This window comes from Acomys minous, assembly GCF_964271855.1.
Source record: "Acomys minous genome assembly, chromosome: 13".
Taxonomy (NCBI): domain Eukaryota; kingdom Metazoa; phylum Chordata; class Mammalia; order Rodentia; family Muridae; genus Acomys; species Acomys minous.
The window spans coordinates 47,538,930-47,563,135 of NC_140495.1; the positions used below are offsets into that span (position 1 = coordinate 47,538,930).

At 46.0% G+C, this 24,206-nt stretch overlaps 1 protein-coding gene across 1 annotated transcript in view; it reads right to left on the reverse strand.

The window, feature by feature from the left end:
• Positions 1-24,206, reverse strand: part of PRTG (protogenin) — a 119,071-nt gene that overhangs the window by 64,194 nt on the left and 30,671 nt on the right. Inside the window, exons 3-9 of the mRNA XM_084752883.1 lie at positions 14,795-14,939; positions 11,890-12,023; positions 9,382-9,519; positions 8,950-9,108; positions 7,444-7,603; positions 5,307-5,554; positions 1,702-1,866 (exon numbers count right to left, since the gene is read on the reverse strand). Coding sequence (XP_084609009.1) covers positions 1,702-1,866; positions 5,307-5,554; positions 7,444-7,603; positions 8,950-9,108; positions 9,382-9,519; positions 11,890-12,023; positions 14,795-14,939 — 1,149 coding nt within the window. The remainder of the gene's footprint in view (positions 1-1,701; positions 1,867-5,306; positions 5,555-7,443; positions 7,604-8,949; positions 9,109-9,381; positions 9,520-11,889; positions 12,024-14,794; positions 14,940-24,206) is intronic.

A 24,206-nucleotide genomic window follows, 5' to 3' on the forward strand; every position in this document is an offset into this window, starting at 1 on the left:
ACTGACGAGCCCATGGGGGAGGAGGAGGTCTTGCTTAGAAAACCTCTTATTACTTTTTAACATTCATCTTTTTTGTTGTTGTTGTTGTTTTGTTTTTTGTTTTTCGAGACAGGGTTTCTTTCTCTGTGGCTTGGCTGTCCTAGACTCACTTTGTAGACTAGGGTGGCCTCGAACTCACAGCGATCCGCCTGCCTCTGCTTCCCGAGTGCTGGGATTAAAGGCATGCGCCACCATGCCCGGCTATTATTTTTTAAAAGAGTTATTTTATGAGTATGTTTGCCAGTATGTAAGGTTGTGTACTAAGTGCATACTGTACCCACAGATGTCAGAAGAGGGCATCAGATCCCCTGGACGGAAGTTAAAGCCAATTTTGAGTGAGTGACAGAGAGAGAGAGAGAAGAGAGAGAGAGAGAGAGAGAGAGAGAGAGAGAGAGAGAGAGAGAGAGAGAACATGCATGGGCACACATGAACATACACACATATACTTGCTGGGAACTGAACCCAAGCCCTCTTTGAAAGCAACAAGTGTTCTTAACTGCTTAGCCATCACCCCAAATCCCATAAAACCCATATTCTACCCAATATACTGACATCTTAACTAGAAAACACAAAGAGTTTATTTTTTGGGGTGTGTGTGTGTGAATTTTTTAGTTGTGGTTCAGGAGGCTGACCAATGAGCCTCTTTTTTTTTTTTTTTAAGATTTATTTATTATTTATATAGTATTCTGCTTGTATGTACACCTGCACACCAGAAGAGGGCACAAGATCTCACTATAGATGGTTGTGAGCCACCATGTGGTGGCTGTGAATTGAACTCAGGATCTCTGGAAGAGCAGCCAGTGCTCTGATCATCTGGGCCATCTCTCCAGCCCCCATGGACCTCTTACAGGCTAGGCAAGTGCTCCATCACTGAGATATATCCCTAGCCCAATATAAGAACTAATTATTAAAACTTATACTATGAATCATAAAGAAAAGTGCTCTAAATGTGGGAAAGATGGCTCATCAATAAAGTCTGATGGCCTGAGTCCAATCCCTGGACATACACGGTGGGAAGGACGAAGCAACTCCTCCAAGCTGTTCTCTGGCCGAAATACAGATACCATGGCGAGTGTACACATACACATGTAAATGAATAAATGCAAAAAACCCTAAGTGCTCTTTATCAGGGATAGAGAGGTGTCTCATCAGTTAAGGACACATACTAATCTTCCACAAATCCCCAGTTTGGTTTCCATCACCCATGCTAAGTGGCTCACAACCACTTGTACTCCAGTTCCAAAAATCCTAGTGCCTCCTCAATACACACACACACACACACACACACACACTTGAAAAATAAAATATTTTTTTAAAGTGTCCTTTATCTGGCTCCTGGTTTTATTTTTCTTTTTGTGGTTTTCTTTGAAAAGATTTATTTATTTATAATTATGTATACAGTATTTTCCCTGCATATACACCTACACAACAGAAGCAGGCACCAGATCTCATTGTAGATGGTTGTGAGCCACCATGTGGTTGCTAGGAATTGAATTCAGGACCTTTGGAAGAGCAGGCGGTGCTCTTAACCTCTGAGTTATCTCTCCAGCCCCTGGCTCCTGGTTTTACATAACTTTTTTCATTTAACCAAACAGACTCACTCACTGAAAGTGACCAAATCTACACATGTTCACACTTGATAACCCAGAGCTGCTTTCTTACCATCTTCTAGAGTCTTCTGCACCACATGATCCGACATCTGGCTGGCTCCCATTGGCATGTATGCCACAATGTAGAAAGTGTAGTTGCTGGCAGGCTCTAAGTCGTCGATGATGTAATGAGTTGTGTCATTTCCAAGGACCACCTGGTACTCCTCATTATTTAAACCTAGACCAAAGTATCCATGTTTGAAAAATGACAACTATTCAGCAAGGCAGTAGTGACACGCGCCTCTGGCCCTAGCACTTGGGAGGCAGAGGCAGGCAGATCTCTGTGACTTCAAGGCCAGCCTGGCCTACAGAGCAAGTTCCAGGACAGCCAGGGCTACACAGAGAAACCCTGTTTCAAAAAACAAAACAAAACAAAACAGACAAATATTCACACACACACAAAAACCCTAGCAAGGTCATTTCCCCTCATGGTTATCATCTCTGTTGCCTTTTATGACCCTATGCCCAAAACCTTTCAGTGCACAGAAATTTTCTTGATGCCCGAAAGTAACCAAGTTGTTTGTCTAAAAGTTACTTGTTGGAACGTTTCCCAAAAAGAATCCATCTTCTCTAAAGGTCATGTACCATCTAGTCAGAACAGGAAGGGGCTGGTGAGAATAGTGAGAAAGCACTCACGTAATCAAGTTTATTCCTTCTCAAGTCTCTGATGGGGTTGGAGACCAGATAGTTTAGTTTTACAATTAAGCTTAGTTATTTAGGGGCTAAGATGTTTTTAGGTGTCGATAGATATTTTAAGTTGATAATGACGAGATATGATAGATATTAATTTACATTCAGAATTTTAGACACACATCAAATACAAATAGCAAAAACACTAAGAATATAACATTTATATAATTCCTTGTGTCATGGTTCTTCTTGCTATAGGTAGTCTATTGTATATATGTGCAATAATATAAATGTATATGTAAAAGAATATAAATTTATGTAATTAAAAAAAAAAAGAATAGTGAGAGAGAAGCACAGCCAACTGAACACTGTAACGCAGCGAGCAACTGTCCTGGCCCAACTCAGGCTTTCTGTTGGCCATGAACAGAGCCAGTGGGGAATGCAGAGACTCTGATTCTTACAGAGCAAACTAAAAGAAAACCTGGGCTACGAAAGGCTCCCACTCTCGCCCAGGAGAACAGATTACATGGCCTAACACAGGTCTTATTTTTTCTTTATTTAAATACTGGAAGTTACAAGGAAGAACTGGCTCAGAAGGTTTTGTCCCATGGTGAGGGCTCATTTTTTTTTTTAAAGAGGGAAACAAATTCTCAGGGATTCTTAATACGATATGCAAGGCAAGGGTCAGAAGAGGATTTATGTGTGTGGGTTTAACTCCTGTGGAGCCGACCTGGAGGCAGGAGCCACGGCCCCGCCAGCCACTGTGCACAGGCACGCGGGACAGTCCAAGGCAGAGCCTATCAAATCAAACCACTCTCGGCGCCCGCCCCTCCCCCCTGCACTGGGTTTATAAACAAAACAGAAGGCACATTCCAGCACGGAGTTTTCCCACATTTCTGAATTAACTTCATAGCATTTTAATTAGACCAGATTAGAGGCGTTTCACAACACACTGGCTAATGGCTCGTTAATTAGGAACCGCATAGTACAATTTCTGACCTACTAAACAAAGTCCTTGAGTTCAAATTAAAAAGCCTTGTTCTGCCCTGAATAGAATGCTGAGCAGCATGCAGGGGCTCTCACGAAACCAGCACAATAGCGAACAAGAGTGGGCCCCGCCTAAGCCAACATGCCTTTCACCTTCCTAAGTCAGCTGAGAGAATGAACACACTCCAGTATGCTCTTACCAGAACATTCTTCTCACTACCAGGACCCTTGATTTACATTCAAAATATCCCTTTTCAAAACACTGCTTCAGAGTGTAAAAACCCAGCAGCAGCGAACAGCCAACCACCTGTCTGCCGAGGATGGCAGGCACCGCTCTTCCAGTGCTCACTCTGCTCCTAATGTTAACTGCATAAAAGCCACACTGTTTCTGTATAAAATTAGCATTTGTAAACCCGAGGCGATGGAGAAATTGCCAGGATTTGTAAATAGCTTTTCTGTTTCTGCAACAATTTTGTCTAAAAGTAAGGTAAAAGGATATTCCCAAAATGGAACCAGTAATTCTAAAGAAGAATTATAAGAGACTGGGTATTTAATTTTTTAAAGACTTAGTCGTTTTTATTTTGTGTGTGCATGAGTGCCTTCGTGTATGTATGTACAGCACATATGTGCCTGGCTACCAGAGGAGAGTGCTGGGTCCTCTAGAGGTAGAGGGACAGGCAGCACATCCAGGTCCCCAAGGGACAGGCAGCACACCCAGGTCCCCAGCAGAGCAAGTGCCTTAACCACTGAGCCATCTCTCCAGCTCCTGACACTCAGTTTGATACAGTAAAAGAGACGTCACAAAAAAAGTCTCCTTTTTTCCCCACAACACTCATTCTTCTTTCGGTGGTACCCTAGGGTTCAGCCCGGGGCCTTATCCGCACCATTTTCTTTCAAAATGAAAATATTCAGCATACACAGAAGTAAAAATTGCAGAATTTAGTTGGGTAGTAGTTACACACGCCTTTAATCCCAGTACTCAGGAGGCAAAGGTAGGAGGATCTCTGAGTTTGAGGCCAGCCTGGTCTACAGAGAAACCCCGTATCAAAATACAAAACAAAAATGTAGAATTTCATACATGTACATTCCCCTAAAAACTAGCATGCTACTGGGTGTCCACGGCAGCTACGGAGTCTACGGAGTCAATTCCAGTCAGGGCCACAAAGTGAGAGAGACCCTGACTCAACATGAGCATCATCTGTGCAGAACACTACATAAGCCCAGCAGGGTCTGCTCCCAAAGACCACCACAGCGGGTCTCGTCGTCTGTCGACGTTCTCCCCACAACCCCCACCAAGAGGAAGAGTATGGGAGGGTCACCGCGCCCTCAGCTTGAGTGTAGTCAGGAGAGGATCAGGGCGGGGTGGGGAGTGGGGTGGGGAGGCGCTCCATCTACTTGGCTATGGAAAAGCCATCATCCACAGGGGACAAGGACTTCTATGTGGCTGCTTTGGGAGCTGCTCATGTTCCTGTCAGTAACCCCTCCCCCGTGCTGTTCATGTTCCTGTCAGTAACCCCTCCCCCGTGCTCTCTAATAAAGCCCTCTCACCTCACTGTGAAACAGACCTTTGATTTGTCCTTGGGATCTTAGGAGGAGACAGAAGTTGGTTGTTATATAGTCCCCCGGGGTGAAATTCTCTTAACAATTATGTTGTTACTCATTCTGAGGAAAAATATTTGGTTTGGTTTGGTTTAGGTAGGGGTTCATGTAGCCCAAGTTGGCCTCAAATTTGCTATGTAGTCGAGGATGGCCTAAAACTTCTGATCTGCTTGCCTCTCCCTTCCCAGTGTTAGGATCACAGGCATTATCTACCAAATAAAATCTCTGTAGTTCTGGGGATCAGACCCAGGGCCTCATGGGAAAAGACCCAGGGCCTCATGGGAACAGACCCAGGGCCTCATACATGCCAGGCAAGCACTTTACCAACTGAGCCACATCCCTAAGGCCTGAACACAAACCTCAACAGCAAAGAGACTGGGTAAAGGCTGCCAGGCCGCTCACCTTCTGCTTTCATGTAGTGCACAGAGTAGGCGATGACCTTGTCCGCGTTGTACAGCGGCCTCTCCCAAGCTAGAAGGATGGCTGAGCTCGACATGGTTTCAGCGTGCACGTTGTAAGGGGCACTGGGTCTGTCTTCTGACATTACCACGGTCAGCCTGGCTCGTGACAGAACAGACCCTTGGCTGTTTTCGGCCATGCACTGGTAGATGGCATCATCTTCCGGGATAATCTGGTTAATTACCAGTTTGCTGAGGAAGAAAAAATATTTATGCACATTAAAAACATCCTAAGAATTCAAAGGCTATTGTTAAATGCACTTTCACCTTATATGAAAACACTGAGAATAACCAGTTCTAATTAAAAATCATCTACTTTTTTGTTTGTTTTGTTTTGAGACAGGGTTTCCTGTGTAGCCTTGGCTGTCCTGGACTCACTTTATAGACCAGGCTGACCTCAAACTCACAGCAATCCACCTGCCACTGCCTCCCAAGTGCTGGGATTAAAGACGTGTACTACCACACCCGGCTAAAAATAATTTACATTGATTACTTGAAGTTACTCTGATTTGGAGGCTGGAGAGATGGCTCAGAGGTTAAGAGCACTGGCTGTTCTTCCAGAGGTCCTGAGTTCAATTCCCAGCAACCACATGATGGTTCACAACCATCTATAGTGTGATCTAATGCCCTCTTCTGGTGTGCAGGTGTACATGCAGGCAGAGCACTGTATATATAACAAATAAATAAATCTTTGTGTGTGTGTGTGTGTGTGTGTGTGTGTGAGTGTGTGTGTGTGTGTGTGTGTGTGTGTGTGTGTGTGTGTGTGAGTGTGTTCTCTCTGTGTAGCCCCGGCTGGCCTGGAACTCTGTAGACCAGGCTGGCTTCAAACTCTGCCTGCCTCTGCCTCCCAAGTGCTGGGATAAAGGCGTGCGTCACCACAACCACCCATATTTCATTCTTAAAGTCATTAAGTTTGAACTCTGGAGGAATTTTTAGGAAGTAAATTATTTCACTCTTACTTTTGTCACTTACTCAAAAAAGGAACTAAGACACCACAGTCTGAGTTTGCTGTGGTCACTTAGCCAGTGGCCTAAAAGAACTAGATGAGCCACCAAAGGGACTGTTGAGCACACACACTGCTGAGCACACACACTGCTGAGCACACACACTGTTGAGCACACACACCGTTGAGCACACACACCATTGAGCACACACACTGTCCAGCACACACACTGTCGAGCACACACACTGCTGAGCACACACACTGTTGTTGAGCACACACACTGTTGAGCACACACACTGCTGAGCACACACACTGTTGAGCACACACACTGTTGAGCACACACACTGCTGAGCACACATACTGTTGAGCACACACACTGTTGAGCACACACACTGTTGAGCACACACACTGCTGAGCACACACACTGCTGAGCACACACACTGTTGAGCATACACACTGTTGTTGAGCACACACTGTTGTTGAGCACACACACTGTTGAGCACACACACTGCTGAGCATACACACTGTTGAGCACACACACTGTTGAGCACACACACTGCTGAGCATACACACTGTTGAGCACACACACTGTTGAGCACACACACTGCTGAGCACACACACTGTTGTTGAGCACACACACTGTTGAGCACACACACTGCTGAGCACACACACTGTTGAGCACACACACTGCTGAGCACACACACTGCTGAGCACACACACTGTTGTTGAGCACACACACTGTTGAGCACACACACTGCTGAGCACACACACTGTTGAGCACACATACTGTTGAGCACACACACTGTTGAGCACACATACTGTTGAGCACACACACTGTTGAGCACACACACTGTTGTTGAGCACACACACTGTTGTTGAGCACACACACTGTTGTTGAGCACACACACTGTTGAGCACACACACTGTTGAGCACACACACTGCTGAGCACACACTCCATTATAACACACAGGTTGGATCCATGTATAAAATTCAAAAGGATCAACAACACACCAATGCTATAAACCGTAACTTCTTACACTTGTGTATGTAACGATTTGATGTTACTATAACCATTTCACATCATAATTAATAAAGATATTATGTTATTTAAAACAGCAGCAACGTAGCATAGCTTACCTGTTGTACATTTTAATTCTGCCGTTTGAATGTATCCTTCTCCCATTTTTCAACCAGGACATTTTGGGTGAGGGAATTCCCTCTGCTTGACACACAAACCGTGCAGTGCCTGCCCGTGGCCTTGTTAAACTTTCAGGCCATTCAACAAACGAAGGAGGAGCTATTTATGAAGGGGAAAAAATATACACACATATATAGATTCTGTGGTTTCAATAGGAATGATAGAAAGAGTGAAAAAAATCCCATGTGCAAAGATGTCTAGCAGTCTGGGTCTCCGACCACTAGCTAGGTCCCGGTGACAGTAGCTTTCGTTGTCAACTTGACACAACCTGGAGTGAGCTGGAACTGAGTCTCAGGCAGGGCCCATCTGCACTGGGCTGGGTTGTGGGCTCATCTGTCTTACTGCTACGGGGAGGCACAGTCCCGTGTAGGTGGAACTGTTCTCTAGGCAGGGAATCCTGACCCAACTAAACTGAGCGCAAGCAAACGAGCAAGCAAGCGAGCGAGCAAGCATAAATTCATTCACTTCCTCCTGACTGTGGGTGGAATATGAACAGCTGTTTGAAGTTCCTTTGACTCCCCCATCCCCCCACCCCATCCCCCACCCCCATCCCTCCTACCCCCATCCCCCACCCCCACCCCCAGCCCCCACCCCCACCCCCAGCCCCCTATCCCCAGTGCCCCCATCCCCAACCCCCATCCCCATCCCCCCACCCCCAGCCCCCTATCCCCAGCACCCCCAATGCACAATGATGATGGACTGTAATCTGCAAGTAACTGCAAACTAAAATTAACCCTTTCTCGCCTAGGGGTTAAGGTATTTTATCACAGCAATAGAAACAAAACCAGGAGAGCGCTTCTCTCTAGTGCTCAGCCCCCACGTTCCCTCAGGAGACCGCCTGTGAACACACTAACATACCCACAACCCGTCTTAACTAAACCCAATAGGAGGGCACTTATGGACATATACAGTCACTAAGAGATTAAAAGTTGAGATTGTTAAATGTGTGCAGCTGTGTGGATGGAGAAGGGAGGCTCAAGGAGGAGGATGAAGCTATGCACACAGACATGGTGACTTCAGCATGATTCTAGAGCTGTATTTTAACACAGGAATTTAAACCTCCCCCCAAAAAAAACTCATTGATACTTTACAATACTTATTATTAACCACCCTATCACTGCTGCCAAACTCCAAGTAAAAAGACAGCTTCTTGGGACTGGAGGACGCCTCCGTAGTTAACAGCACCTGCTGCTCTTACAGATAACAGAAGTTCAGTTCCCAGCACCCACACTGGGCAGCTCACAGTCTCCTGTAACTACAGCTCCAGGGGAATATGATGCCCTCTTCTGGCCTCTTTGGGCACTGCACTCACATGCATATACCCATACCCATACATACACATACACATAACTAAAAACAAAACCTTAAACAAGGAAACCGTGAAAGAAATTAAAACGGACAACATTAAAACATAAGCCTCTCTGATTATAGAAAAAAATGCATACCTAATACAGTTAAAGTTGCCATAGCAACTGTGAAGTTGCGTGTGCCAGGGGTGGTGGCTCGACAAACATACACTCCGGCATGCTGCAGCTTGACATCTGATACTATGAGATTGCCATTTCCAAGGACCCGAGTATTAAAGACATCAATGGACTTGTGATCTATTTCAAAGAGAACATGGAGGTTGAAACAACGCACTTCATCTGAAACTACGCCAAGAGATCACCATCTGCGAAATCAGTCATTAAAAAGCAGCAGCTTCTCTGGAGCGTTAAGCTCTCCTTAGGTTGCAAAATGAAAAAAAAAAAAGTTGTTCAGAGGCAACTGCCAAATGTATCTTTATGTATAAATGACACATCTTATCAGTTTCATTAAAAGGAATAAAGCTCAAGGGAAAGGCTCCCTCGCTTCCAACCCCAGCGAGGACGACTCACCAAGACGGCTCCAGGAAATGATGGGTTTGGGGTGTCCTGTGGCCATACACTCTAGGACAACTGTCTGGTGCAGAGCCGCGGTTACATTCTGTGGACTGGCTACAATCGTTGGCATGGCAAAGGATCTGGTCTCATTAGCTTTGGGCAGGGGAAGACAGAACACATAAATAAATCGTAAGCATATTAGAACACCAAGTCTTCTTGTTTACTTTTTCATTTATTCAGACAGGATCTCATGTAGCCTAGGTTAGCCTCCAACTTCCTATGCACTCAAGGATGAGCTTCAACTCCTCATCTCTAGCCCCATGAGCACTGGCTGGGATGACAGGTGGGTACCACTCCATCCGGCTTACTTTTCTTTCCCATTCATTGCCTCTCCTTCCTTCCTTCCTTCCTGTGTGTGTTGTGTACTGTGTGTTTGTGTGTGCACATGTATAGAAGCCAGTGGAGGACATCAGCTATCCTGCTTTGCCATTCCCCACTTTATTCCTGTGAGGCAGGGTCTCTCACTGAACCTGGAGGCCAGGCTGGCAGCCAGCAGGCTATGCAGCCTTCCCCTGTCTAGTCCCAGAGCACTGGGGTCATGGGGACACTGGTTTTATGTGGGTGCTGGGCCAGGAACTCAAGGTCTCATATTTGTACAAGTGTTTTTTTTTAATATTTATTTATTATTATGTATGCAGTGCTCTGCCTACATGTACACCTGCAGGCCAGAAGAGGGCATCAGATTACATAACAGATGGCTATGAGCCACCATGTGGTTGCTGGGAATTGAACTCAGGACCTCTGGAAGAGCAGTCAGTGCTCTTAACCTCTGAGCCATCTCTCCAGCCCCTGTACAAGTGTTCTTACAAAGGCATCTTAATGGCCCCTCATCTTTTCTTTCTTTTTTTTTAAAGTAATTTTAAGTACTATCGAGGTCTAAGTCATATCGTATAAAATTCACCCATTTGATGTGTTTAACTCAATGGCTTTTAGAATTTTCAGTTATGTAACTATAACAATTAATTCTAGAATATTTTCATTATCTCCCTGTTGGGCAGTAATTTCCTCAGAGACTGAAACATTCCGTCCTTTAAGGAAGCTCATTACCACCGGAAGGAAAGACTTCAAGATAGCTTGGGAAGTCCTCGAAACTGAGCAGATTCACTATGCCCCTCGTCCCCGCCTCCCCCCCCGCCCCCCCCCGAGAGTCCAAACGGTAAGGAGGCAGACAGGCCCAGGCACCTGGGAGGAGCAGAGATCGGCGGTGAGCTGCCTTGAAGAGACACAGCCCAGGAGTCACTCTCCTGTCTGGTGAGCTGCCTGCAGGCTGTGCAGTGGACACCAGGTGCAGCTTTTGTAATCTGTCACCCATGCTGGGGTGGGCTTTGTGATACAGCTATCTGAACCATTTCTGGCTCTGTGAGGAACCCATCACCCACATTCCTGTAAGTGACCCCAATAAAACTCTGGTTCACCAACTTGAACTTTGGTGGCATCTGTACTTTCAGGTGTAGTGGGATCCCTATTGGGAGGCAGTGACTCCCCAGGAAAAATCTGTCATACAACACCTCCAAATGCATATCCATTAGAAGTTAATCCTTAAGTGGAACCATATCATATTAGAAAGAAAAGTCTTTATTGGCAAGGGGCCTTACCTTTTTGTCCCTTTCTGTATTTTATGCTTTTAAAAACAAGTGAAAATTTTACAAAGCAATCGTTTCTTAAAGAGGTTGACAGAGCTGGGCATAGTGGTGCACGCCTTTAATCCCAGCACTCAGGCAGGCAGAGGCAGGGTTAGTTGGAGGCTAGCCTGATCTACAAAGTGAGTCCAGGACAGGCAAGGCTACATAGAGAAACCCTGTCTTGAAACACCCCCAACCTTCCCCCCAAAAAAGGAGCTTAACACAGAAAACATAGCACAAAGCAATGTCCTAAATAGATTTCGGTTCAGGCACTGGGGAGGCAGAAGCTGAAGACATACAAGTTCAGCCTAGGATGGGACACAGAGTAAGTCGCTGTCTCAAACACCAAACCCAAACCAAATCTATTACAAGGGGTTAAATGCCATCGAGGAAACGGTTGAGAATTCAACGGCAAGCTTAAGAGACGCAGCCAAAGGGGAGAAGTGGTTCCGGAAAAGGGGGGAAAGGGGGTGCCGCCTCTGGGAGCGACAGCGCTGACAAGAAGCCTCAAGGCCCTGAAGGTGGTGGCCAGGCAAGGGCATGGCCTGGGGTGGATGACCAGACAGTCTATGCTGGGACCATTTCAGGAAGCAGCATCTGCCTGTAAGTGGAATGGAGAAGCCTAAGTTCACAGACCCACCGGTTAAGGCAACAATCTGGATATCATATATTATGGTTGAAGGAAGAAGATAAAATCACATGAAAGGCTGAAAAAAAAAATGCCATCAAAATACGGACGGACTGAGTGCTATTACAGCCAGGGGGAAAGCAGATGGAACAATAAAAAAATCTCATAGAAACGGGGGAAAACAAGCAAACAAAAATCACTTTAGCATGGTACCTGGGATTATGGTTAGAGAGGCCTCCATGCTTTTACGCTTATGAGCTACAGTAGCCGCAACACAGCGGTAATTCCCAGCATCCTCCGGGCCAGCGTCATAGATTTGCAGCACTCCGGATGGCAGGGCAGTCATCCTGTTGAGACAAGAAATGTAATTGAACTTTCTGTAGTTCTTCACATTTCACTAAATATAAATGCTGACAGAGATCAACACATTAACCCATGGTGGAAACCATCCTGTACTGTAACCTCTGCTGGGGTGTGGTGAGCAGCAGCCTGGCTCCCAGCAGGCCCTGGGTACAGTCCCCAGCCCTGAAAAACACGACTAGTGAAAACATTAGCTTGGTTCTGTTATTTCATTTGGGTCATGACAGGCCTCTGAGGTGTAAATAACTCTGCAGGGCTCAGTCTGTTAAAATCTAATTTTACAAAGAGGGTCTTGTTAACATTCTTGTGTTGATTTTGCTGATAATGACTCAGATATTGGTATGATCTAGTCTAAAAATCCTGACTTTCTCGTTTTTTTAAAATACCCTCTCTAAGAGCTATTTATTTGGGCTGGAGAGATGGCACAGCAGTTAAGCACAATGACTGCCCTTCCGAAGGTCCTGAGTTCAATTCCCAGCAACCACACAGTGGGTGGCTCACAACCATCTATAATATAATCCGGTGCCCTCTTACGGCCTGCAGGTGTATATGCAGACAGAGTACTGTATGCGTAATAATAAATAAAAATTTTAAAAAGAGCTATTTACTCTTCATGACCCAGCTTCTAAAACAGGGTCACGACCTCATATGAGATCACAAAACTGAATGTGGGGAGTCATAAAAAATTGAAAAAACACTCAAGGAGGCTGAGGCGGGGGATCTCTGTGCGTTCAAGGCCAGTCTGGTTTATAGAGTGAGTTCCAGGACAGCCAAGGCTACACAGAGGAACTCTGTCTCAAAAAAAAAAAAAAAAAAAAAAAAAAAGGGAAAAAAACTGAGAAAAGTAAAAGGTGTCTACATGTGCAACAACAGAATTCAATCCAATATAAACCATTCAATGAGTGGCTTGCAGGGAGCTGACCTGTGCTGTGGCATGTACGCCACAGGTACACTTCACACTGCAAATACTGTCTCACACGGCACCAATGAATGCTATCTGAAACAGCCAGGCCCGACTCAAGCCCAGAATGTTCTATGAAATGCAGTGTTTTTACTGAATATATAAAGCGTCCCTTAATGTACCATAATATCCAATTTATGGAAAATGAATACTTTTAATAATTTCTCAGCATGTAAGTATCAAATAAGTGTCTTTGGACCTTAAGATTAGTAGGTGCTGTATGAGTAGCTGATTTGAGTTCAATAAGAAATTGTTACATGGCCGGGCAGTGGCGGCACACACCTTTAATCCCAGCACTCAGGAGGCAGAGGTGGTTGGGTCTCTTGACTTTGAAGCCACCTGCTCTACAGAGTGAGTTCTAGGACAGCCAAGGCTACACAGAGAAGCCTAGTCTCAAAAAAATAAAAAAATAAAAAAATAAAAAATAAAAAATAAAAAAAAGAAAAGAAAAGAAAGAAAGAAAAATTGTTCAGTGAATTTTGGCTTTGTATTAAGTCAGAATTCTTACAATGTCTGAAGTGACCATGAACATGCCTTTGTTACTTTGCACAGTGTATTTATGAGAATTACAAAATCAAAATACTGAGCAGGGTGTGGTGGTGCGCATGCTTTTAATCCCAGTACTCGGGAGGCAGAGGCAGGCGGATCACTGTGAGTTCGAGGCCAGCCTGGTCTACAAAGTGAGTCTAGGACAACCAAGGCTACACAGAGAAACCCTGTCTCAAAAACAAAAACAAAACAAAAAAACCCACAAAATCAAAATACTGATAGGAACTGGAGAGATGGGTCTATGGTTAAGAGCACCGGCTACTCTTCCAGAGGACGAGGGTTCAATTTCCAGCACCCACATGGCAGCTCACAACTGTCTGTAACTCCAGTTTCAGGGGATCTGACACGCTCTCTGTCTTCTGCAGGCACTGCACACAAACGGTGCACAAACATACATGCAGGCAAAATACCCATACACAAAAATGAGTGTTTAAAAAAGACTGATGGACTGAAAACATTCAATGTGTCGTTTGTACTATAGCATCAAATACTTCACTGAGACTTGGCTCTTTATGTAAAAATAAACAAGTACATCTACTTCATTAGTGGAGAGAAATTTGTTTTCTTCTAAGTACCTAAATTATATGCTTACCAAAAAATCTTAAAATAAATATCATTTCAACTCATTAAATGTTTGATTTTTATACATATTTTATATACTCAGGATCATGCAAAAATTTTTCTCAGGAGCAGTTGGGAGCTGAAAGGGTTTAGGATGCCAGGCAATGGTGGCACATGCCTTTAATGCATTGGGGAGGCAGAGGCAGGCAGATCTTTGAGTTCAAGGCCAGCCTGGTCTACAGAGCAAGTTCTGGGATAGCCAGAGCTACACAGAGAAACCCTGTCTTCAATAAAACACTTCACAAATTCTCCCCCATCTTAGTGTTCTACCATTTGAGCAAGGGACTTTTGAATACTACAGAGCAGGTCAGGGATTACGGTTTTTTAAAAGTGTATATTTATTTTGTGCGTACATGCATGGACCTGAGCACGTGTTCATGGGCCACGTGCCTGCACTGCTGGGAGAGATCAAAAGGAAAGTACCAGATGACTGAGTCTCTGAAAGAGCAGCAGGCACTGGGAACCACTGGTCCCACTCTCGAGCCCTGACGATGTGGTTCTCTACCCAAGTTAGAAATGTCTTAGGAGATGAGTTATTACCACCCTAAATGGAAATAAACCCCACCATGTTTTGCGGGAAGTCTTCATCACTTACGTGCCACACCCATATAAAAATGCCGTATTTACCTGTCCATGGCTATAGGCAGGGCTGTCCTATTAAACTCCCATGTTATGACTGCAGGAGGGTTGGATGAAATCTTGCAGGAGAATCTGGCAACGCCCCCTTCCTGGACCTCAGTAGACACTGGATGGACTTCAAATGCAGAAATAGCTATGACAAAGTCAGACAAATTTAGGATAAGCACACGGAAGCTCATTCAGAAATACCATTATACAAACAGTTCACCAGGTCTGAACTCCTGCTCATATCAATCTAATTTAAGTAGTACAAAGATGGTTTAACAAATACTTTGGGGAAAAAAAAAGGTGTCGAGGGGACAACTTGGGCAGTCTGTCTTTCCTAGAACTTAAAACTCTAAACATAGTCCTGGAAACCATCTATTAGAAAGAAAACATAAGCATAGCTGCAAGAAAATAACAGCACAGTACAAACCCACTCTGCTGGGTGTCAGAGGGAAAGGACGATAAAGGGCAAACCAGGGCTGGAGAGATGGCTCGGTGGTTAAAAGGATCTCAGTTCTTCGATTCCTGGAAGCCATAGCAGGCAGCTCACAATTGCTTGTAACTCTAGCTCTAGCACACATGCACAACAACACACACACAATTAAAAATAAATATTTATTCAAAGTATAATGAAGACAAACTATGCAGGTGAAAAACTACTTTGGCGAAGTGGCTTTTAAGAAATCCATTGGATTCCAAAGAAAGGGGAGAATACGTCATTTGAGGCAAGAGCGGAAACAACTCAGAGGGAAAGAATGGTGGTGTGCGCTCACAGAATGTGAGCGTGTGCTCACAGAAAGTGAGTGTGTGCTCACAGAATGGGAGTGTGTGCTCAGAGAATGGGAGTGTGTGCTCACAGAATGGTGGTGTGTGCTCACAGAATGGGAGTGTGTGCTCACAGAATGGGAGTGTGTGCTCACAGAATGGTGGTGTGTGCTCACAGAATGGGAGTGTGTGCTCACAGAATGGTGGTGTGTGCTCACAGAATGGGAGTGTGTGCTCACAGAATGGTGGTGTGTGCTCACAGAATGGGAGTGTGTGCTCACAGAATGGTGGTGTGTGCTCACAGAATGGTGGTGTGCGCTCACAGAATGGTGATGTGTGCTCACAGAATGGGAGTGTGCACTCACAGAATGGTGGTGTGCACTCACAGAATGGTGGTGTGCACTCACAGAATGGTGGTGTGCGCTCACAGAATGGGAGTGTGCACTCACAGAATGGTGGTGTGCACTCACAGAATGGTGGTGTGCACTCACAGAATGGTGGTGTGCGCTCACAGAATGGGAGTGTGCACTCACAGAATGGTGGTGTGTGCTCACAGAAGGGGAGTGTGTGCTCACAGAATGGTGGTGTGCTGTGAGGAGTGTGCACTCACAGAATGGTGGTGTGTGCTCACAGAAGGGGAGTGTGTGCTCACAGAATGGTGGTGTGCGCTCACAGAATGGGAGTGTGCACTCACAGAATGGTGGTGTGTGCTCACAGAAGGGGAGTGTGTGCTCACAGAATGGTGGTGTGCGCTCACAGAATGGGAGTGTGCACTCACAGAATGGTGGTGTGCGCTCACAGAATGGGAGTGTGCACTCACAGAATGGTGGTGTGTGCTCACAGAAGGGGAGTGTGTGCTCACAGAATGGTGGTGTGCGCTCACAGAATGGGAGTGTGTGCTCACAGAATGGTGGTGTGCGCTCACAGAATGGGAGTGTGTGCTCACAGAATGGTGGTGTGCGCTCACAGAATGGGAGTGTGTGCTCACAGAATGGTGGTGTGTGCTCACAGAATGGGAGTGTGTGCTCACAGAATGGTGGTGTGTGCTCACAGAATGGTGGTGTGCGCTCACAGAATGGGAGTGTGTGCTCACAGAATGTGAGGCGACAGGAAGACTGTTACAAGGTGCTTCAGATCAAGCCGCCGCCGGTGCCTCAGGATGAACTGAAAAGAGGAGTCTCAAAAGTCCAATGGGATCTAGAGAGGAGCGGAGAGCCGACACACTGAATGCTCTGGGCAAGGTAAGATAGATACTAGTTTGTGAGGAACAAGAGGTGGAGAAACCGCAGTACTCAGGAGGCAGAGGCAGGCAGATCGCTGTGAGTTCGAGGCCAGCCTGGTCTACAAAGGGAGTCCAGGACAGGCAAGGCTACACAGAGAAACCCTGTCTCAAAAAAAAAAAAAAAAAAAAAAAAGGTTTGCGGGCCCTCAAAAAGTTTTAAGAGTAAACTAAAAGTTCTAGAACCGCTATCTATGAACTTCAAACTCTAAACACCAACACAAAAGTTTCTTTAAAAACAAAACAAAAACCTCTCATTTTATTTATTTTCTGTGTACTGGGGGATACACATGTGCCACAGCAGGAATATGATTTGTGTTTGTTTGTTTTGTGCTTCCAAGACAGGGCCTCTCTGTGCAGCCTTGGCTGTCCTGGCCTCACTTTATAGACCGAGCTGGCCTTGAATTCAGAGATCCGCCTGCCTCTGCCTCTGAGTGCTGGGACTACAGGCGTGCGCCACCACGCCCAGCTACAACATGAATATGATTATCACAGGGAAACCTAGTGCGAGTTGGTCTTCTCCTTCCACCATGGGGGTTTGGGGAGAGGGGGATGCCAGGAATCAAACTCAGGTCATCAGGCTCAGCAGCAAGCACCTTTACCCACTGAGCCATCTCACTGGCCCCAGCTTTTCCTTTTAATGGTTACTTTCCAGGGCACGTATCTACAACACATTAATTCTAGACTGAACCGTAGACCACCATGGCTATTCACCTACTAGAGACCTAGGAAGCCAGGGCTGGGAGACGGCCGGTACAGTGCTGAGCACGCTTGAGGGGACGATCCCGGACCGCAATGTAAAGCCAGCTCCAGCTGTTGGTGCTGCAATCCCAGCCTGGAACAGGAAGACTCTCCAGCTGGGACCCTGGGCCACATAAAAAGCAGCAAGGGAGGTGAGGCCAGCACTCGCCCTACCTAGTTCTTGGCTGTCGATGCAGTGTGACCAGCAGCCTCACGCTCCTGCCGCCCTGACTTCCCAACATCACAGACTGCACCCACAGCTGTGAGTCACAGCGAAAACAAACACTTCCGGGCCCAGCGTGGTGGTGGACCCCATTAATCCCAGCACTTTGAGAGGCAGAGGCAGGCGGATCACCGTGAGTTCGAGGCCAGCCTGGTCTACAAAGTGAGTTCAGGACAGCCAAGGCTAACACAGAGAAACCCTGTCTCGAAAAACAAAACAAAACAAAAAAGTATATCTATAACAGCTCAGGGCACTCAACCCAGGGCCTCACACATGCTAAGAAAGAACACCACCACTGAGTCAAGACCCCAGTCTATAACGCTTTCCACAAATTGCTATGGTTTGGATATGAAATGCCTCCTCTCTCCCCCCAAAAAATATTTCTGCTCTTAAAGATATTCTGTAAAATTATGGTGCAGAGAAGCCAATTTCCATGAATCATACATTAACATCAACCCTACTGTTCACATGGTCACATGACTCACCTATCCAGTGTCAAACCATGTGGATCGGCTCTGAATTACACAATAACAGGTTAGGTTAACTAAGTCATAGCTGGAAAAATATTTGGTCATATTCATATCAGAAAACTTTTGGAGTAAAGTGGTCCCTCCTAAGTTTACAGACGCATTCAACACTTATTTATCTGGTGTCTGGCGCCCACCTGCAGGTGGCACTAAGCTAATGATGGGCAAGGCTACGAGGGCTGCGTTCAGGAATCCGTCTGACGGTGGAGAGAGGTAGTTAACTAAACTGCTGTGTAAGTTGGTAGCTCAAGCTGCAATCAATGCTAGGAAGGTAAAGTATCGAATATGTTACAACACTAGTTTCCAGCCTCTTAGGGCACAGCAGCTTGCCACACACTTTGTTGCTAGGTCCTGTGCTACGGGTGGTACATCGTGTAGTTTATTTAATCCTCATAGCTGTGTCATCTCAGTATTCAGCTGAAGAAACTGAGGAACAGGGAACCAAGCATCTCAAGGATTTCCAGCTGGCTGAGGGGTAGACACTGAGATCTGCGGCCTGGTGGTTACCAAGATTCTATATGAATTCTCTCCTAAGCCCGAGATGCTCAGACTCTGTACCTCAGAGCAGCTCTTCTCGGACCAGGCCAACATGCACTGGCTTTCTAGCTGTGTCAAACCCCTGAGTTAGAGAGATACATTTAACACTTCTGCTCAGAGCTGATGATGTAGCTCAGTGGTAGAGTTCCAGGCATGCACCAGGCTTCCGATCCCTATCCACATGGCAAAACTGAACAAATAAAACCTTGTGCTTACTGACATTTACTAGGCTATTATCTCATCTTTGCATAGGAAAGTATGTAAATTAAATGACGTCAGTTTAAAGTTTATTTAATGAGATAAATTTAAAAAACAAAACAAAACAAAACAAAACTAGTCAGATCTAGTGGTACCCACTCCAGACTGCAGATGGAGGGTTACTAATTTGACGCCAGCTGGGTTCCAGGCATGGCAGCGTCTAATTTGGTTATTCCTTTCCCGTTTTTCTTTTGTGTATGATGTGTACATGTCTGTGTATGTGCATATTTGTCTCGTGTATGTGGACACATGCATGCACGTGCAGGCTGAAATCATTCTCACCCTCCCGCCTTAGCTGCCTGCAGCAGGGTCTCTCAATCAAAACTGGAGCCTGAGGATCTGCCTGCTCTCCCTAGCAGCTTTGGGAGGTCCTTCTTCCTCCAAGGGCTGGCACTCCAGGCAGGCGCTCCCCTGACTTCAGTTTCTGCGGATCTGAATTCTGATCTTCATGGCGGCATGGCAAGCACTTCACCCACTGAGACGGTCAGTGAGCCATCTCCCAGACCATTATTATTATTATTATTATTATTATTATTATTATTATTATTATTATTTTGTTTTTCAAGACAAGGTTTCTCTGTGTAGCTTTGACTTTCCTGGACTCGCTTTGTAGACCAGGCTGGCCTCGAACTCACAGCGATCCGCCTGCCTCTGCCTCCCAAGTGCTGGGATTAAAGGCGCGTGCCACCACAGCCCGGCTTATTGTTTTGTTTTGTTTTTTTAATGGGGTTTTAAACTGAGTTAGTGAATATGCCCTTCAGTGAGTGCTGGAGTCTTCTAAGACTTGGTGGCCGGATCTTTTTGTTGCCCACGTTTTCTGCTCTTTATTTAAGCGACAGATTTCAATACCCTCATGCAAACCTCAGCTTACTTCCTGATGTGGACTTTGCTTCTGCGAGAAAGGACCATCTTTACAAGCCAACAGCCTGCTCGTGAAACCTGACCTCCCTCCACAGTCTAGCTAAACAAGCCAAGAGTGCCACAAGGAGCCCTTAAAGTATTGCTGTTAAGAGGCCAGAGCTCTATAAAACAGCTCCGACACAAGGTCCCCCCAAAACATGCACCATCCTCAAAAACAACCTAGCAAACACAATAAACGTAAGTGCCTGTTTGATTTGTGACTTCCTCTTCATCTGTCCACTTAATCATTTTCTATGATTTACAGCCAGGGCTGTAAATGCTGCTCCAAGGAGACTGGCTCCCAAACTTTTACTGGATCAGAAAGCAACATACAAGTGAGTGATTGTACACCAGGAGTAATGTACAACTAATTAACTGGATGTACCAACATTAGATTGCAGATTAAATCAGCAGGACAGTCCTGCACCTTAAAAGCTACGCGTGGCCGTGGCGACACAGTCCTTTAATGCCTGCCCTCAGTAGGCAGATGCAGGTGGATTCTCTCTGAATTTGAGGCCGGCTAAGGATACAGAGAGAGACTCTGTCTCAAAAAAACAGAAGAAGGAGGAGGAGGAGAAAGAGGAGAAGGAGAAGGAAAAGAAGGAGAAGAGGAAGAAGGAGAAGACACCAGAATAAATAAAATGCTTAATATATACTGCTCTTTTAAAAAAAATTAAAAAGTATAGCTATATAATCTGTAATGATAATTCATTTGGTAATTTATAACAACTACTTGGAGGTCAGCACTGAGCCCCAGGCCTAGCACTGCATGCAGGTCAGCACTGAGCCCCACGCCTAGCACTGCATGCAGGTCAGCACTGAGCCCCACGCCTAGCACTGCATGCAGGTCAGCACTGAGCCCCACGCCTAGCACTGCATGCAGGTCAGCACTGAGCCCCACGCCTAGCACTGCATGCAGGTCAGCACTGAGCCCCACGCCTAGCACTGCATGCAGGTCAGCACTGAGCCCCACGCCTAGCACTGCATGCAGGTCAGCACTGAGCCCCAGGTCCTAGCACTGCATGCAGGTCAGCACTGAGCCCCAGGTCCTAGCACTGCATGCAGGTCAGCACTGAGCTCCACGCCTAGCACTGCATGCAGATCAGCACTGAGCTCCAGGCCTAGGCTGGGAAAGGACTGCACCAATTGCCAAAGCCCACTCCTTCCAGCGGGATCCTCAGTTGCAGGGGACAGAGCCAGCAGTCAGCAGTCACTTTCTAGGGTGCCCAGCTTCCACCATCTTTAAGCCAAAGTCAGTAGCTTTGGGGGAATCTGTCAGCAGCTCCTCAGATTTCTAACTCTGACTCTCAGACACCCACAACCTCAGAGATTTGTTACTGAGCTTTATACCTATTAACTTAAAGTTTATTTCTATGTTACTGGTGTTTCAAATCAACCGTGCAGGCTTTACTAACCAAACACAGTAATAACTGGGCCTCATCAGATTGTCCCTTCCTGCCAAGCCCTTGTACTCGGGGCTTGCCTGTCAGTCGCAGATGTCTGGGCATTGTCTAATCACAGCATGAAGAGATCGGCAGATGTAAACCAAGCAAGGAACAAGTTTCAACGCTATTATAGCTTTAAGACTGGGCAAGATGGGGAAGGAGTGAGGGCTCAGTGGGCAAGAGCATGCACTGCTCTTACAGACGACCTGAATTTGGTCCCCAGCTCACAGGTAAGGCAGCTGTAACTCCAGCTCTGGGAGATCCCACAGGAATGGCCTTTGGCCTCCATAGGAACCTGCACACAAGTGCACACACCCACACACCACACACATATCACAGAGACACACACATACTACTAAAAATCCGCCCCCATACACACACGCATACACAAAAGATGTAACTAAGATTTTGGGGGGGCGGGTAACTAAGAGGGTTTTTTTTGTTTTTTTGTTTTGTTTTGTTTTTTTTAACTAAGAGTGTTTAAAAAATAATTTTCTAGCTTTCTTTCTTTTCTTTTTTGGTTTTTCGAGACAAGGTTGCTCTGTGTGGCCTTGGTTGTCCTGGACTCTTTTTGTCAGCAACAAGCAGTGCGTGTAACAAGCAGTGGGTGTAACAGGCTTCGTGAGTTAGCGCACCGCGCCTCATCTCAAACTCAGGGCACTCTCCCCTTCTCCCTGGGGACAATCCAGCCGGGACACATCCTACTGCACAACTCCGAGCAAACAAACCGCTCTGTTCTACAGTCAGGTTCTTAAAGGCCTTGTAATGTAGTATCATAGAATATGATATTTAGTTAATAGAGATGAATATTCTCAGCTATTGTATCCATTCAAACAAACAAACAAACAAACAAACAAACAAAAACACCGACGCTGGAGCGGCCCACTGGGAAAAGGTGTTTGCCACCAGCGCGATGGCCTGCATCGAGTCTCTGGAACCCACAGAAAGCTGCCCTCTGCCCTCCATACCTGTGCCAGATCACACGCGTGTTCCCCCAACACACGAAATAAATGTAAAAGGAAAATTAAGAAGGACTCTTAATCTTCAACGTATTCTAAACGACACAGAAGCAACCGATGCGGGCAGGCTCTCTGAGGCCTCTGCTGGCACGTCCCCTGCCTTCCTATCCCTGGCACATTTCCAATGCGCACTCCACAAAAGAACAAGTGTCATTGTTCCAACATCTGCCTGCTAAAATGTGCAAAGAGCCAGGAACAAGGCACAGGCAAGGGGTTCAATGGGCCGAAAGTCAGAGCGCTTTAAATCCAACTGTCCACCTTGAAGGAAGCCAGCTCGCAGTTCACGGTGACAGCGGGTGCTTAGCGTGCATGAGAAAGACGGCTTATAGTCGGCGCAAACTTTTTCACACGAAATACTTTCAGCACAATTATTTTGTATGCCTAAGTCCTACCCCTGACACAGGCAAAGAATTGTTAGGATACATAAACTCATGTACAGCAGAGCATGCTGGGACAACAGAGTGGATGCCGGAGAGAAAAAACTGAAGACTGTGACATGCTCACCAGCCTAAAGGACTTTGGACCAACACAGAACAGAGGACTCGTTCTCATGGGGCCAGCATGAATAAAGTACACAGCAGATAGATGCAGAGGGCTCACCGGACCCCGCCGTCCCTGCTGGACTGATGGAAACTGGGGGAGGGGCAGCCATTGTCTTCAGTTATGAGCCCAGGAGGCCCCTCACATCGCATAGTATCAAACCCATTAAACCCAGGGGGTCACAGAACAAAACAAAATGACATGGACGCAGGAAGGCTTCTGGGGGAGGGTTGACAGACAGGGGTGGAGGGCGGACAGGACAGGATGAGGGTGAGGAGCGTAATCAATCGCAGTATACATATGCGAAACTATCAAAGAACAAATTCGACAGAAGTTATAAAACAATATGCAGTACATATCAAAAAAGCAAGGCTGGGGGACAGGGGGACTGGGGAAACAGTTCAGTGGGTAAAGTACTTGCTATGCAACTATTAAGACCCGAATTTGGATCCACAGCGCCCATGTGAAGAAGCCAGGCACGGCTACCTGCAGAGCCCTGTAACCCTAACGTGAGAGGTGAAGACGGGAGGTTCTGAAGGCTGGCTGGCCAGCCAGTCTAAATGAAACAGCTAGCTCTAGGTGCAGTGTGAGACCCTGACTCAGGAAATCAGGTAGAGATGATAAAGAAGATGTCTGGCTCCACACACACTGTCATCTGCACACGCATGACATGTGGGTCCTGGGAATTGAACCCAGGGCGTCTGGAAGAGCAGCCAGTGCTCTCAGCCACTGCAGCATCTCTCCAGCCCCTCTGACCTACACATGCAGCATACACGTGTAGACATGGGTGGGTGGATGGAAAAGCTGAATCCTGTATGCCACCCTTCCCTCTTTTATGAAATTTTTAAAAATATTTATTATTTATTTATTATGTATACAGTGCACATTAGATCACACTATAGATGGTTGTGAGCCACCATGTGGATGCTGGGAATTGAACTCAGGACCTCTGGAAGAGCAGTCAGTGCTCTTAACCACTGAGCCATCTCTCCAGCCCATATGAAATTATTTTTATTGCCCGTGTAGAACTAGAAGTCGCTCTCACACCCCCAAGATCATGGGAGGCCTTCTTTGCTCCTCTGTTTCATCAGCTTGCAACACAGATACTAAAAGCACTCAAATACGTGAAACACAGCCTAGGATACATTTTCTTTCAGTTCTGTCTTCATCAATATATAATT